Source organism: Zonotrichia leucophrys, chromosome 1A (assembly GCF_028769735.1).
Source record: "Zonotrichia leucophrys gambelii isolate GWCS_2022_RI chromosome 1A, RI_Zleu_2.0, whole genome shotgun sequence".
NCBI lineage: Eukaryota > Metazoa > Chordata > Aves > Passeriformes > Passerellidae > Zonotrichia > Zonotrichia leucophrys.
Window position 1 is genome coordinate 24,957,970 of NC_088170.1, and position 16,978 is coordinate 24,974,947.

The 16,978-nt window shown below is 38.4% G+C and overlaps 1 protein-coding gene across 1 annotated transcript in view; it reads left to right on the forward strand.

The window, feature by feature from the left end:
* The window catches only part of TRHDE (thyrotropin releasing hormone degrading enzyme), a 210,510-nt gene that overhangs the window by 185,631 nt on the left and 7,901 nt on the right, over positions 1–16,978 (forward strand). The window contains exons 16-18 of the mRNA XM_064701951.1: positions 7,988–8,155; positions 8,680–8,820; positions 15,127–15,208. Of these exons, the coding sequence (XP_064558021.1) occupies positions 7,988–8,155; positions 8,680–8,820; positions 15,127–15,208 (391 nt within the window). The remainder of the gene's footprint in view (positions 1–7,987; positions 8,156–8,679; positions 8,821–15,126; positions 15,209–16,978) is intronic.

Below are 16,978 nucleotides of genomic sequence, written 5' to 3' on the forward strand. Positions count from 1 at the left end.
CAATTGCTGTGGTTTTTAGTAATTACATTCAATCTGGTAGGTCCAGAAATTAATTACCATCTACTTTCAATAAGAAAGTGAAGTAATCGTGATATCAGATGCTGTTAGCATTTTGTAAGTATATGCTCTTTACTGTGCAAATAATTTGCCACTGTTCACCAAGTAAAATAATGGTCATTCTTGGTGCAAGAGGAGAGGTCTTCTTTATTTTCAGTACTGTTTGAAAAACAGTACTTAGATTTCCAACTATAGTGCTGCAGATTTTCTTCTGGAATTAGTGAAAAATCCCAATTTATGTGTGATCTACAACACTAGCCTCTATGCATGAAGGTGGAAGTCAGCTGAGAGGCTGTGAAGACTGGAATTTTTAAATTGACTTAGGTATTGCTTCATTTTTGGATGCTTGGCTCATAGAGCAGAATCAGATGCTCAGAGTTGTGCTTCCTACAGGGGGATTTAGGGGCCTCTGAAGTGCAGCTGGCAGCAGCCCCTGTGCTGTGAAGAGCCTCTTAATATGAGATTCTGAAGTGTGAGTGGGCCCTCTTAGGGTCCAGCACTACAGGTAGTAGGAAGGATACCTATATCAAATGAATACATAAATGGCAATCGTAGAGTATGGGGTCCTTGCAAAATATGCCTTTCAATGTTGTCACTAAAGCAGGAAAATGACTGCTCCTTTTCTTTTCCAGCACAACTGCACTTCAACACCATTTCAAGCAGCAGTGCTGAGATTCCAGCAGTTTGCTATGCTTTGGTTTATACCTCAGCCCTGTACCTGCCAATGCGGGAAGCGAGCCTGATGACCTTTCTGTGAGGTGTTTGGGACAGTGTTAAGATACTGCAACACACTTTCCTGTTGTAGCTTCAGCTCAGCCTCTGGAATTTATTTCATTAGCAAGAGAAATGATACAGCTCTCCAGTCTAAAGATGAGAGAGCATTTATCTGAAGGAAAAGGAGCTTCAGTACCTGAAATACCAGAAATACTAGCGTGCAAGGGGCTTTAGGTGGTATTGCTCATGATTACTTTTTCAGGGCAAAATGCAATGGAAGAAAAAAGAAGTCTGAGAAAGAAATTTGTTTGTACAAGGAGCAAGGCAAACACATAGCATCAGAAGCAGAAGAGATTGTAAGGACACATCTTGTTTTGCTGGTTTAGGAATTGGTATATTTTAGTTCTTGCAGTTGTTAAAAAAATAGTCATTATTTCTTTCTACTGAAGATCTGGGGTTAGACCTCAAAGTAGGTCTTGCAGTGTTGTAATCAATGAATTTAAGTAGTTTTAATATTTTTTTTTTAAATTACATTGCTTGAAGGGCTGTATTTACTTCTGACTTGATGATGATCTTAAAACAATCATTTTCACTCTCCTAAATTGGGATATATGCTGCTCCTGTACTGGAACAATGGAAACCCTTGAAACTTCCATGCTGATGTTCAGAAGAATACAGAGTAGAAACCATATAACCATGTTGAAATTTCCCTTGTCGTTTGAGAATGTAAAGTTACTGAGATCCAGTCAAGAGCAGAATGTTGTACAAGAGAAGCTACTGTTGGCTGAAAATAAAGATGTTTGCTTCTACCTTCATTTAACTGAGCTCATCCCTGTGGAGCTTTCATGTGTGAAGAAATACATTATTCACACTCCTTAGATATAGCAGCATTGTGGTTCAGCCTAAAAAATTAACAAAATTACCATTCAATGCCTGCCTGAGCTTAATAATCAGCCTTGTTAACCCCTTTAACCTTCACTGCATCTATTCTGAAAGAAAAACATGTTTCTAAGAGGATTAGCATTTTCAGACTACTTCCTTTGGATAGGTTGAGTAAACATGTATTTCTGAAGTTCAGGAAAGAATGCATGGAGAGCTGCAATATGTAAAGTCCTGACAGGTGATAACAGGGGTTAATACTCAAATACACAACACTATGGCTTGAAGCGTAACTTACCCATAGACATGAGGCTGTTTTTACAAACATCTCTGTGGGTGCAGGCACAGTTACCTCCCAGCTACTCTTACCATACATCAGCTACAGGTTGCCACATATACATTTTTGCTGGCAAAGTTGCCTGTGGATGTATGCTTGCTTGGGGCAAAGTTAAACAGGATGATGTAAACATGAATATATGAGAGAGCTGCTTCAATTTGAGACAGCTGATTTTGCCTTCAGCAGAAAAAGGAGTGCTGGTTCTGTTAGTAGGGCTGTGGTGACACTGTTCTTGCGCTGGCTGACATGCAGCACTGAACAGTGGGAGATGATAGTATTGCATGGGACACAGTTATGTGCACATGTTCTGTGAGATGATACCAGACCTATTGGAAAGCCCCAGCTAGTCATAGCCACTTTCCTTTGCTCTGATTTTTAACTTCTTTAGAAACATAACCACTGCTATTTATTGCTGTTATTTACATGGAAACAAAGTACGTTAATTAATCGCCTTAATGCCCCTAGAAAATTTAGGGTAAATGCATTTCACTGATGCTGATGTCATATGATTTTGGGGTAATTTTAGCTTTAATTCATTTTTCACTATTTGTACAAGTAATCTTCTAATCACTCTGATCAGTTCTGATGATGTTTGCAGTGAGGAGTGCAAGCTGTTGCACTGAATTAGGCTAAGCCAACATCCATTCAGTAACACATGGGTTAATGAAGTTTGCATTTGTCTGTCTTTGTGAATGAAGAAGAAGTAGAGACTGATGGACCATTCTGAATGCAAATGCAGATCTTTTAAAACTGCTCTGGTCTAATCATCCAGACTGTTCTGAGAAATCTTGGAGTGCTGAGGTGGGGCCGTGTCACAGGACCAGTGGGAGCTTCAGACAAGTCCTGTTTTAGCCCCAGGTTTTGGCAACAGTTTCAATTAAGAAATTATTCTGGCCCGCAAGTACTAAGGATGGCAGATCAGATCTATTTTAATAAAATTAATTATTTATTGAACAGACCGGAGATAAAAGACAAAAGATCTTAATCAGAGTTACTACAGAGTATAAAACTAAAAGGAACTACTAGTAGATTACAGCATGACATAAGCCAGTGCATGACATCAAGGTACCAATAATAAAGCTAACAAAAGATACAGTGTTGATTAGGAGTCAAATATAACTTACCACTGAAATAATGACAATGTACACAGATTCCTTCACTCAGTCTCAGTGGGAGTAATAGGGAAGCATGCATCCCTACTCATGGGAAAAACCCCATACATTTCCATGAAATGTGTAGAGGATTTCTGCCTTGTGAGAGTTTGGTGTAGTTTATATAGTTTGTAAAGTGAGGTGTCTGTCAGTGAAAATCTAACTTGTCTTCTGGATCTCACATCAACATTAAGGTGTCAGTTGTGAGTTGCTGGACCCGTGTTAACCCTGTGATGCCAAAAGAACTCACTACAAGACAACTATTCCTATTTCAGTTACCTGACTGGTTAACAAGCAACAGATAAGCTCTGGTGGGGGGCAAGGTTCCCTGCTACAGGCCAGAGATCCCTGAAAAGAGGAGATGAACTTTCCTGTTCTGTCTGTGGGTTTTAAGTCAGCACACATCTGTGTGTTGTTTGAATTACAAATGAACCACTTTTGGTTACTAAGTAATGAAAACAGGATCTTGCATCTCTGCACACTAATACTAAACAACCTCATCTCTTCTTTTAAAGTGTAATAATGTAGATATGGACTTTTTCAGTGGCTACTGTTCTCCATTTCACTTCTGTCATGCTGCTGTGATGGTTAGGAACGTTAGTTAATTCTTTATCATCTTAAGAAAGGTGTAAATAGTGAAGTAAATGTCTTCCATCACATAATTTGAAGGACAGTGATAACCAGTCAGCCAAATTTGGACATTGTGAACCTCCACACTTGTTCATGGAAATTTTGTGTTTCCTCTACAAGGAATAACGGATTCATATCAATCCACCTGCCTGAGCTGGCAGTGTGCTTAATTGCCTGCACCTCTAACAACTCAGTGGAAATGCCACCAGAAAAACAATTGCAGGCATGTATAGGAGTGTGTTGCATGTCTATAAACAAAACTCCTCATAGATCTGAGGGAGTAGTAAATTACCAGTCATTAATTGAAGTAATTTCAATGAAGTCTGGCTTAGGTGATAGAAAATCAAAAGTTTTTCCAAACAACCGTTTTTTTCTTTCCTTTTCTTTCTCCTTTATTTCTCTATGTAATTACTTGTGATAGATAATTTTATTTCTGAGTTTCACATGGACATAGTAGTGCTACTGTCTTGCAACAACTTAGAAATATACTTGAGTTTAACCGCCTACATAAGTATTTGTGAGAACATGGCCAACAGGTTAATTACTTTTGTTATTTTCTTGGAAGAGCCACTGGGTTCTTTCAAGGGATTGATGCCTAGCAGCTATTTTTGGAAGTTGTTAGCAGCAAACATGAAAAAATGAGAGTTATTTTAATGTTTGTCACACATGAGTGTCTGATAAATGTAAAAAAATAAAGTGAATCCCTTCTTCTGTGTTTGCAACCCCTAGAAGCTTTAATTACTGAAAAAAAATCAGGCATCGCTATTCATGCATTTTGAAATGTTTCTGGAGCTTTGCCAGCTAATGTGAGCCAATGTTGCTGAAGTGATTTAGTAATTAATAGGTTGTTACAACATTTGAGTAGAATCTTGCACTCAAGTCAATAAAACTTAAGGAGGAAAAACCCACTGTTGAGTGCATGAGTTAATCAAGGACTTAGCACTCTGGAAGACCATCTGGGTCTAAATAGAAAGAGGACTTCATCTTGTAAAAGGTGAAACAGGGCATTATGGGGCAGCTGGTTCAGGCAGTATTTTTTGTCTTCTGACCTCTGTGTGTCACCACTGTAAAATGACCCTATATGTAGTGATTATGGATTAGCAGTAATTAATTTGAAATCTTTAAAATTTCGATAGATTAGCTTCCAATTTTCTCATTCAGGGATGATGTCTCCACAGCTTTGGAAAATGACCATTATTATTTTTATGATCAGAAATGACCATATTTTTGTTGCAAAAACTGTCCAGAATGGACAGACATATCTACTTAGGGACTCGTGCCAAAAGGAAGTACTTAACTCATTGCTCAGTTATTAAAATCACTGTTGAAGAGCTTGACTATGCTGGTTGCATGTTCACTTGTGGAGGATCTGCAGTAGGAATGGGAAGGAGCAATAGCAGTAACCATCACTTGAGGGATGATGTATTCTCTGCCTGCCTCTGTCAGACCCATGTGATACCTGAAACTGGGGAGCACAGGACAGGGACTGTGCATAGCTTTGCCCCAGACACCTTGAGCAGCCACATCCTCTGTTAATGTCCCCTGAATTCTAGGTGGGACAGGCGCCTGAATGGTGAGCCCATCACAGCTCTGTACCTCAGTTTTCAAGGGAAAGTTCTGCCCTTTCCCTTTAGACTGGGTATGTGCTATAGCAGAGGATCCTCTCCTCCTCCTCCTTCTGCACAATGGTGCCCGCAGCATGACTCCTGGAGTTTGTAATAGAGAATGGAAGTATAAGATTTGGGATTGAAGTTTTTAAAAATAAGCTGTATGGTGCTCTTTTTTATAATAGAATCTGTATTACAGATCTGCCAACAAAGTATTAATACTTCATTCTTTTTTCTTATCTGAGCCTTGTAACCTATTAAATAAGATTATAAATATAGTCATCAAGAAAAATAGGCTTAAGTTAAATGTTAAATTGTTGCAAAAATAAGAATAATGGTCCTAATTAATTTTCTTTGTCAAATAGAACCCTAAATGGTGTTGAAACTTGTTACTTAATCAAAGAACTGTCTAATCTGTGTGCATTTACATTTAAAAAATTAGAACACAATTTCCCCAGAAGATAAATAATTATGGTCCAATTTTATAAGTGTATCTTCAACTGTTAGAACATACTTTAAATAGGAGCAAATATGTACCAATTAATTATGACTTAGAACATTATTCTTAGTTCATTGTAGAGCTTTATAATTCACTCTTGAAAGAAAGAAATCCCTGTAAAGGCATAGCATGATTTTAGTTCATTTTTTCCTAACTGTTTAATTTTTAACTTTTTCTCCTAAAGTGTTTAATTTTTAAATGAGCTTGACTAACTACACATTTCATTCTCACCATCATATCTCTAATGCAAGAAAAAGAAAGTTTAATAAATTGGATCAGTATTCAAATTAAAGCCATTTAAAGTGATGCTCTTAAACGTTTATTTTTATTCTTCTGAAGTATCCATCAATCATATTAGCTCTTTAAAAAAAAGAGCAGCCTTGAATGCACAGATGAGGTTTCAGTAACAACAGGATGTGTTCTGCAGTGTTATGACCCAAGCAATACCAAAATAATGGTAATTTTATCCGCTTGATTCGGTTAATACAAGGGACAAACATCCACATGCTGATCTAGTGCCTTGGAACTGCAATTTTCCAGGAATCTATAATACTAAAAAACCTGTAGACTGAAGAGATTTCAGATATTTATATAATGATAGAATGCACACCCAAAATGACTGGACGAGTGAGAAAGCAAAAATCCCCACAAATGGACAAAATTCAATTAGAGGACTCTCTGTAGGAGCAATAGTTAAAGAGAAATTACTTTGGGGACATTTGCACTTTCATAAGCAATTTTCATTTGCACAAAAGGAACCCCCCTGTCTAGAGTGCTGATTGCAAGCCTCTCACAGGAGAAGTTGGTAGTGTTTCATAGCTGTACATTTTGTAGTTTCTGAAAGTAAGCCTTTTAAAACCAGTATTTGTGTTCGATGTCTTGGTTTGTAAGGGCTGAGTTTTTCACATTGTCCTAATTACGTAGCTTATAGGTACAGACCTAAAACTTTCCCTGGAGCAGTTGGTTGGATGATTTTGATTAGATCTGCTGCAGCACTGCAAGTATAATACTACTGATTTGGTGGCAGTAGAGTTTTCTTAGCAAGGAGGGTGGTGACATCTAGGCTATGATCCTGGGATCAGCTCCATCCCTTGTCTTAAGGTCTCCTTCCTTTCCAGATATGCCAATGATCCTGTGCTTACTGACTGCGCTGCTTCTAAATATGCTGGTGTTGGCCCTTAGAATGTAAAAAATGGCTAACTGGGAAAGCCCATTGAATTGATACATTTTACTGTAAATTTTGAAAGTGAGGAGTGCTATCTATTCTGGGGTTAGACATCCACTTCTGGTACATCTGCTGCTGTGTCTGGACTAGCCAAACACAGAGTGACAGTCCTTCCAGCCCACAGTTCCTACCTGAATTAATGGGTCAATGGTACAAATGTTTCAGCTTCTATGCTTGTATAGGAAACATAAGCAAGGTACGAAATTGAAAGCCCAGCTGAGACCTTTTTAGAAGAACACTGTACATATGCACGTACTGTGTATACACTAGGTCTGAATTTGATAATTTACTGTAGTTTAAGTTGATATTAATTTAGCAGTAATTACAGTTCTCTATGGCACAGTTGGTTTTGTACTGATATTATATGCTAAAAAAACCACCAAAATCTTTCTTCCTGACAATATCATGTTTAAGTATCATTGTCACAGCACATCTTTTCTTACTTGTATGTTACTATATGAAGATGAAGCCCTTTCCAGACCAAGCAAGAAGGAGTTTCTGGCTGCTCAGGTCCTGTTGTAAAACAGTGGAAAAGACAGGAAGAGCGGATTTGGCACAGAGCCCAGCAGCAGTGATAATCTCCGTACTAATTTGGAGAGCTTATGTTACATGTAGGTTATGTGGCACATTATAAGTTGATGAACTCCATGACCATATTTTATAGTCTTCTGACAATGTGATGGTGTTATGAAGAAAATGCTACCCTTTAGAAGGCCCATTAGGATGGCCTGGAAACTGCTGGCAGTAGTAAAGAGAAGCAAATGTAATTTTCTAAAAAGCCCATTACTATTGGACAATAAATTTGAAATCTCTGAAATGGTCCTCCTTTGTATCCACTATCAGGAGGCTGCTTGTTTACCAAAATGCTAATACTGATTTCTCTTGTAGAATCCCTCTCAATGTGAGAGACATTGTCTACTGTACAGGAGTTTCACTGATGGATGAAGATGTATGGGAGTTCATTTGGATGAAATTTCATTCTACCACAGCAGTGTCTGAGAAGAAAATACTGTTAGAAGCCTTAACTTGCAGTGATGACAGAAACTTGCTTAACAGGTAAAAAATATTCAATATTTGGATCTGTTACTAATAATCATTTCAACAGTTATGGATCATCACTTGAGCTTTCATCTAAAGGACAGAAATTTGCTTTTCAAGTACCAGCTTACTGTCTGTTTAAACCATTTTACACTTTTGCATTAATACATATGAAAACTGACACATATTATATTTCAGTTCCAGATTTTCCTTTCTTCATTGGAAATGTTTTAAATCCTGCAATAATTGTTGGTATTTTTTGTTACCGTGTCCTTTATTTACCATGTCTTGACCAATCTGATCTTACAGATCAGTAAAAATGCACATGTAAAGTTGCACTCAGCTTTTCCTGAAATCTTTTTTACATCAAGATTTTTCTGATTCCTAAATGTATCCAGTCTTTGGAATCATAGAAATAATCTACTGAACTCATTTGGAGACTTAAACAATTCAGCAGAGATCTTCTTTTTCCAAAAGTTTTCTGATGGACTGATGTTGGACAATGTGTTTGTGAAACTAAATGTTCTTGTTTCTCCCACTAGACTTTTGAATTTGTCTCTCAACTCCGAAGTTGTCCTGGATCAGGATGCAATTGATGTGATAATCCATGTAGCTCGAAATCCACATGGAAGGGATCTTGCTTGGAAGTTTTTCAGAGAGAAATGGAAAATACTGAATGCTAGGTATAGATAAAAATTCTTAATTTATTTTTATTTTCTTATCTTTATATAATATGTGTAAGTATTGTATAGGTGTGTATTTCTGTAAGTTCCTTCTGTAGCTCATTCTCTTTTAATCCATGAATAGAGATGTCTCTAAATATGAAATAGCTACATATGAGTCATAAATGCATTTATTCATGGATTATCACACACATGCATAGAGACATTTGTCTCTTGGCAATCATCTGTATATATATTAGTGTATTGTGTCTGTGGTTATGATAATGAATTTTATCTATATGTCAGGTGCTGCAGTCCTATTTCTATACAGAGAAAAAACAGCAGTTCCCAAAGAAATTTTTCTGATTTAAAGTCGGATAGAAAAAATACTCTTTTCAAAAATATTATTTCAGTTGTGGAAAAAATTCACATTTTGAAACATTTCCATTTTCAAAAGGATGTTAATATAGTGTCATCCCCTTTCTTTCCACTCTGTGTTTTAGGTGAGTTTCATGTAATAAAGGAGCAACATTTTGAATTAAAAATAGATGAACAGAAAGGAGACAAGATTGCTCCATACACCTGCTTCTCTTTCTCTTTGAACAAGTGCTACATGCGCCTACTCTGAAGCCCAGTCAACATTTTAAAATCCTTTTTGATGAAGATTTTGATATTAATTCAATGAATCACAAAATTCTGTAGTTCTGTAGGGACAGCCTGAGGGCCTGAAAGATTGCACAGCAGCTCATCTGATACTGACAGATTAAAAAGGACCACAGCTTGGCTGAGATTCAGATTCTGAAAGGCAGGTGTCCAAGATTTTAAGGCATCCCATGCCAGGTCACACCTTTGGTGTTGGCAGGAAAGGCATTGCAGATCTGTTCCATTCTGGACTTGTGAGGAGCCAACTATTGTACCACAGAATATTTGAAATGGTATATTAAAAGTGGTGTGTTTAAGCCAATAAATCCCAGTGCCTGATGAATACAGGTGCAAACTTCGTACAGGTTTTACAGCATCAAAGTAAGTGTCAAAGAAACTCAGACACTGAGTTTAGTTTTCTTAAAAATTCAGAAAATTGTTCATGCCGTTTTGGATAATACTTAGTAGTATAGTGAGATTTTAGAAGTTCATCTAGGAAAGTAGGTTTGAGCTGGAATTGGTTTTGGAAATTCATATTGCAGAAGCATACTTCTTGAAAGCCATTTCCAAAAAGCTCTAAGAGTGCTGAAGAGTTTAAAAATTAAGAATTCTCTGCTTTTGGTGTGATTATTCCAGGAACTGGACTTTTACACAAGCCAGTTTAGATAGCAAATAATTTTTCAGGTATACCTCCAGGGATTTATCCAGAGTTTAGGCATAAAGCCATCACAATTTGTATTGCTACAAACACATATGGTGTAGTTATGTCCTGCTTAGTAAGTATATTTATCTGACAACCAGGCTAACACCTGTGATTTTAGATACGGACAATGTTAAGCAGTGTACACAAATAGAAAATATTTAACAAATTTCCACATGCCAAATCTTTTGGGTTATAATTTAAAATAGCTTAACTTCACCTAGAATTTGAATTGTATTTATTTTGCTTTTTTGGGATGCATCATTGTGTAATTTGGATTCATAACAATCAGTAAGGCCTAATAAAAGACCTGTTACTGTCCTTTTTTAAATGAAAATAACAGAGAGTTTGTCTTGTTGCTCGACACTCCCTTTGTGTTACCTTCATTCAGTTTGATCTCCAAACACAAGTCAGAGCCATCAAAAAGATTGTAGCCATGGCTTTTTCTAAACATAACATCCACTTGAGTTTCTTTTGATGACCAAAAGATTCAGTGCAGTGAAATGAAACAGTTAATGCAAGCTGTACATACATGTTATATATTAAAAGTAATGTTGTTTGTAATCATAGATTAGAACATTTTAGATGAGACTTTGAGAGAGTAGAGTGTAGTTAATACCTTGCCCCTTAACTGTTCAGTGAAACAGTGGCACGATAGCATGCAAGGTCATGGCAATCCCAGGAACACCCACACCCTGGGTGGGCAGAGAAGTGATTTGAGAGCAGCCCTGAAGAGAAGGACTTGGGGGTGATGTTGAGGAAAAATCTCAGCATGACCTGGCCATGTCCATTCACAGCCCAGAAAGCCAACCCTGGGCTGCACCCAAAGCAGGGCAAGGCAGGGGATTCTGCCCCTCTACTCTGCTCTGATGAGACCCCACCTGGAGAGCTGTGTACCTGTTCAAGTGTCCCCAGAGTATGAAGGACATGGAGCTGTTGCAGCAAGTTCAGGGGAAGGCCATGAAGTTGGTGAGAGGACTGGAGCACCTCTCCTACAAAGACAGGCTGAGGAACTTGGAGTTGTTCAGTCCAGAGAAGAGAAGGCTGTCTGGAGACCTAATAGCAACTTTCCAGTATTTGTAAGGAGCCTACCATGGAGCCAGAGGAGGAGTCTTCGTCAGGAACTGGGATGGGTATGGGTACAAATAGAAGAAATAAGTTAGATATTAGGGAGAAATTTTTGCAGTGAGGGTGGTGAGACACTGGAACTGGTTGTCCAGGGAGGTTGGACAACCATCCCTTGGCAAGGTTCAAAGCCAGATTGGATAAGGCCTTGAGGAGCCTGGTCTAGCAGGAGGTGTCCCTGCACTTGGAAGGGTGGGGGTTGGAACTGGATGATCTTTAAGGTTCATTCTAATCCCTTAATGTTCTGTGATTCTGTGATTAGGTTTCTGACATGAGCTCACCACAGCTCATGTGCATTTTAAAAATACAAGCTTTATTGTGGAATTATGGTTCAAGAAGAACATGCACTTCTTGGAGCAAGTGCCAAGGACAGTCACAAAGGTGATATGATGCCTGATGTATTTGACCTATGAAGAGAGAGAGAGAGTTGGGAATGTACAGACTGAGGAAGAGAAGGCTCTGGGGAGACCTTATAGCACCTTCCAATACCTAAAGGGTCCTTACAGGAAAGCTGAAGAGGGATTTTTACAAGGGCATGTAAAAGGCAAGGGGAAAAAGCTACAAACTGAAGGAGGGCAGGTTTAAATCAGATAGCAGGAAGACTTCTTTTACTGTGAGAGTGGTGAGGTCTTGTTGGATAGGACTTTGGGCAACCTGGTCTAGTGAAAGGTGTCCCTGCCCATAGCAAGGGGATTGGAGCTGGATTTTATTTCCAACCCCAACCATTCTAGGATTCTATGATTCAAGAAGACTTTGTCCCAAGGCATACTTTTTTCTATTATTATAATTTATTATTTAATTTGATTCACATTTAAAATATTTTGTATAAAACATTAATTTAATAAGGTGATATCTCAGTGGTATTTTCCATTTAATTTAGTGTAAAAAGTGTTGATGTTTCAGATAGTAAAGTGAAATAGCTGAGGGGGATTAAATTACAACTCTATTTCCTCTTTTAAACATAGCATGTCAGGGAGTTAGAATTGCCACAAAATATTTTTAATCCTTCATATTTTCCAGTATGCTTGTATTCACATTTTCCAGAGCATATTGATGATGTATAACGTCTTCAAAGTCACTCGTATAATTTACACAGGTGACCTAAAAATTGAGGTGCCTAAACAAGTCTTTAGTAAGAAATCTGTGGGACTAATCTGTGCTACAACTCTGAAAAAGAAAATTGAAAATGCTATGCTTGACTTCATGTTACCTGAGCATGCACTACCTTGTCTCCTAAAGCATTTTCGTCCTGTGAGCATGTGTCAGTGTGTGAAAATTTAATACATCAGATGCCTATAAGAATTCCTTCATTCTCAAGTGCTGAATCATTTGTCAGCATTTGGGAACTTGACAGTATTTGGGAAGGCATTTATATCTGTCCAAAGTAAATGGACTATGCTGCCTCTAGAGATTGCACAAGTGCAAAGCCTGTACAAACGTGGGGCACTGGAGGGTTTACATCCACAGAAGGAAAGGTGCACTGGAGAGTCTGTGTCTGCAGAATGTTTCCCTGAAGTTCAGGCATGTGAGGCCATGAATCTCTTGTGCTGTTGTCTATCCTGTGAAGGATGAGAAGACTGACACTTGTAAGACCAAACACTTTTCCTATTTATTCGTATGTTTCACACCTGCAAAATACTGTTTTGGAATGTGACTTTTCTAGCTTTTTCATCAGCAGAGCTTCTGTAGAAATTGCTGTAAATGGCTGACTTCTTACCAAGTATACATAATGGGCAGTAATCGGCACAGGTGTGCATGAAGGTATCATTTTTAGTGGAAGGAATTCTGTTACTTCTTGTTTGCACTGTGGTGGCTACAGTAGACTGTAAGAAAAATAAAATTCCTGCTGCTGTTTTTATGAAGTTGCTTGTCTAAAGTGGATTGGTAACCTTGTCAAAATACCCCATCAAGAGGAGCTTCTCATTTTCCAAATAGTCAGTTATGTCTGAGACTGTAATAATAAAGGGCTTTGTTATAAAGCCTAAATGTACTTAAAGTACCATGAAATCCTTACTTCCCATAGTTTGCCTCTGGATGTCTGTATATGACAGTGTGACTGAAATTTTGGGAAAAGATATGTACTTGCTGAAATAGCCATTATTAATTCATTTATTAGTGGTCAAGGAGTAGGATTTTTGATACCTCTAACAGTGTTTCTCCTCACAAGAGCTCAAGATAGCAAGCAATATAGTGTAAGCATTCCCTAAAACAGAATCTTCTCAGAGAGATCCCTCTTGATCTTTCTGTACCTATTGCTTTGATTTTCCTTCTCTTTCTTTCTCCCCTTTGAAAGAACTGTGGCTTAGAGTACCTAAGCATTTGAGGGTAATCAATTTGGAATTAACAGAAGCAGAACAGAAAGCTGTGACTGTGCTGGTTCGTTTCACTTTGAATTTTGAACTCTTTCTATAAATCAGTCTGTAAAAGTAGACGATGAATTGAATTGTTCCCCCAGATGAACATAATTTCAGTAAAGTGTATTGGTAATACTTGCACATGTCTGACAGGAGATCTGGATTCCCTATCTTAAAACCAGTCATGTTTAGATTAGCTAGATACTGCTTTGGACATACATGCAGATAAAGATAAGGGTAACTATTTGTCAAGTGCCTCTTACTATGCTGAATGATATCTAACTTGACTTACTTCTGGTTTCCAGTGGAATTGTACCCCAAGCCCCAAAACAACAAACTCCACAAACTAAACTATTTCCAACATAAAATGTAAAATTTAAGGAGTGATCACTAGGTCAGTGGCGCTATAATGCTTCATTTGGAGGATTGCAAAACTTGTGGAAAAACAAGTGAAAAGGAGGATTTTAACAGCCAGTTTCAAAGCAACTGTCTGCCAAATGTCATTCCTGATTGCTTCTGCATATCCTTTAAATATTCCTTGCCCAGGCTTTCAAATTTTCATTCCAGGCTGGTTCTTTGAAATGCTGCGTTGTGGCCCAGGGGATTATTTTAGTAGTATTATTCCTATCAGCATTATTTATTTTAATTATCAGGTAGTGGAACAAGAAAATTTGATGCAGTTCAGTTTTTGAGAGGCTATTTGTAATGTAGATGAGATGGATGAATACAAAATACACAGAAGGCTGCAGCACATCAAAAAGTCTGATTTAATGGTACAGCTTGAAGGGTTCCTCGGAATAATTCTCCATAGTTGCTGCTCTGCTCCTTCATTGGCACCTGTATTTTGAGCTTTATTTCACAGAATCACAGAATAAGCTGAGTTGGAAGGGATCCACAAGGATCATCAAGTCCAACCCCTGGTCCTGCACAGGGCCATTCCCAATGTGTGCCCAAGAGCATTGTCCAAGCACTGCTTCAACTCAGATAGGTTTGGTGCTCTGAGCACTTCCCTGGGGAGCCTGTTCTAATGCCCAACCACACTCTGGGTGAAGAACTTTTTCCTGATATCCCACCTAAACCTCCCCTGACACAACTTCAGGCCATTCCTTCAGGTCCTGTCACTGGACACCACAGAGAAGAGATCAGTGCCTGTCAACTCCTCTTCCCCTCATAAGGAAGTTGTAGACTGCCATGAGCTCCTCCCTCTGTTCCATTTAGTGGGAGGTGGTTTAGTCTTCTCCTCCTCTGGAGCACTCATCTGTGCCTGTAGTTATAGCCATTCTGCTTAATAGCATCTGACTTAATAATTACAAACATGTCAGCCTAGAAGAAGGTGTCAGTTTAGGTTTTCAGTCTGAAATACCAGTACCCTGTTCCAGTGCTCTTCTCTTGATCCCCCAAAATCAGTCCTATGCCTTCTCTCTTGATTGCAGAAGATTACTTCCTAGTTTTCAGTTGGCCTGGTTCTTGCAGTAACTCTCTGTGCACTTCTTTTTGCCCTTGCAGGTATGGAGAAGCATTATTTATGAATTCAAAACTTGTCAGTGGGGTCACGGAATTCCTCAATACTGAAGGAGAACTAAGAGAGGTAATTTTTAAACTACTTCTGTCATGTGAGGCTGTGTTCATTGCAAGCAGGAAGCAGGGCAGGAACAATAATACAGTTGTCCAGAAACTCTGTTCTCTCTGCTGCAGTTGAAGGCTCAATTGCCTGTGCAGCACCAACCTGTTGGGCAGCACAAGGATGAGGAGCAGATCACAAAAGCACAAGTGTGTAGAGTTGGTGTCACAGGAGGGGTACTGTGCAGGCAGTTTTTTGTGCTCAGCTGGATATGAAGGTTTGTCTTTTTCTCTTCACTATTGGTTGAGAAACTGAAGATGAGATGTTTCTATCTTCATTAGCTTATGCTGCAGAGGGCAGTCCTCGAGAACATCAGTGTTGAAAGTAGAAGCTGCCCATGTGTTCTCTGTTTTTCTCAGAGTATTTTCCATGTGAGAAAATCTGCTAACTGAATATGTTGGCCAAATGACACCACAATAATTTGTACTTCTTATTTAGATGGGAAAGATTTCTCATTTTAACTTAACACTGGTTCTGAATGAGGTAGTTGTAGAGTTGTGCTGCACCCTGTTTAGCACCTACTCAATGCTGCTCCAAATGGATACAGTGATTCTTAAGCAGCACCACCACTATTATGTGAACTCTGATTGTGGTCTGATGTTTTGCATCCAACCATTTGTCTGCACTCAAGTCTAGTGGCCTCAGTAGCTTAGGGAGTGGCCACAGGTGGTTTCCTCCCTTCAGGTGGGAATGACACTGTTTGTCAGATTTGAGTTACTGCCCTGCACAAGGAAGTGTTCTGTACTCTTAGTTTCCACCTTCATGACAGGATTGGTAAGCTGCCTGGTTATATTTCCTTAAAAGAAACTGGTATTGTAAGCATTTTGGTATAAGAAGTACAGAGATCAAGTAAAGTCTGATTTTGATAGTTTCCAGGTCCTTTTTATGCTTTTAACTGTGATGGGAATGAGACAGTTGCAGTATCAACCTTTTCAGTTTTGAGCCGAGGCACAGAGATGTTGCTTGAAGTCAGAGTTTAGGAACCGAAATGCATTTGGTGTCACCAGGAGAAAAAAATAAACTAGTTATTTGTAAGTGTTGCTAAAACCATCTAATTTTGTATGAGTCAACATAACCTGCAAACTATTGTGCAGATCAACCTTTCAATTTTCACTTGAACAGAACAACAATAATTGAAAACCTGCCAGCACCATTGGTTATAATAATCCAAGTGCCGGTGCTGTACTTCGAGTATACACAAGAAGAGTACAAGAGCCTTTTCAGTCTGCAGAAAAAAAGGTCAAAGTTTTCATATAAGGGAAGGAGTATGTTTCAGGCATTCAAAGATTGTCAAATGCATGCCTACATGCTATTTTGCCATTCTCTTCTCACTGTAACCATCCCTTCCTTTTTTCAGCAACTGACCTGTATTATATAACCAAAAGGGATCTGCATATCAAAATAAAATTAATGTGTTTTGAAGCTTGATAAAACCAGAGGGCATCAGTACTGCCTTCTACTGATATTTGCGTATAAACCTTAATTAGAAGCAATTCCAGTGTTCCCAGTTTGGTTTCTTAGGTACAAATAAAAGTTTAGAGCAGCCATCTACGCAGTGCAGCAGTTGAGCTGCAAGAGGGAAGGAGGTAATTATATTAATGTGATCCAGCACTGACATATCAATATCTTCCAGTGCAATGTGAAGCAATTGCATCACATCTAATTGACAGTTTGCTGTCTTAATATATTTCCTATTAAATCTTTCTACCAGATACTGGTATTTGCTATTTGCTTCTA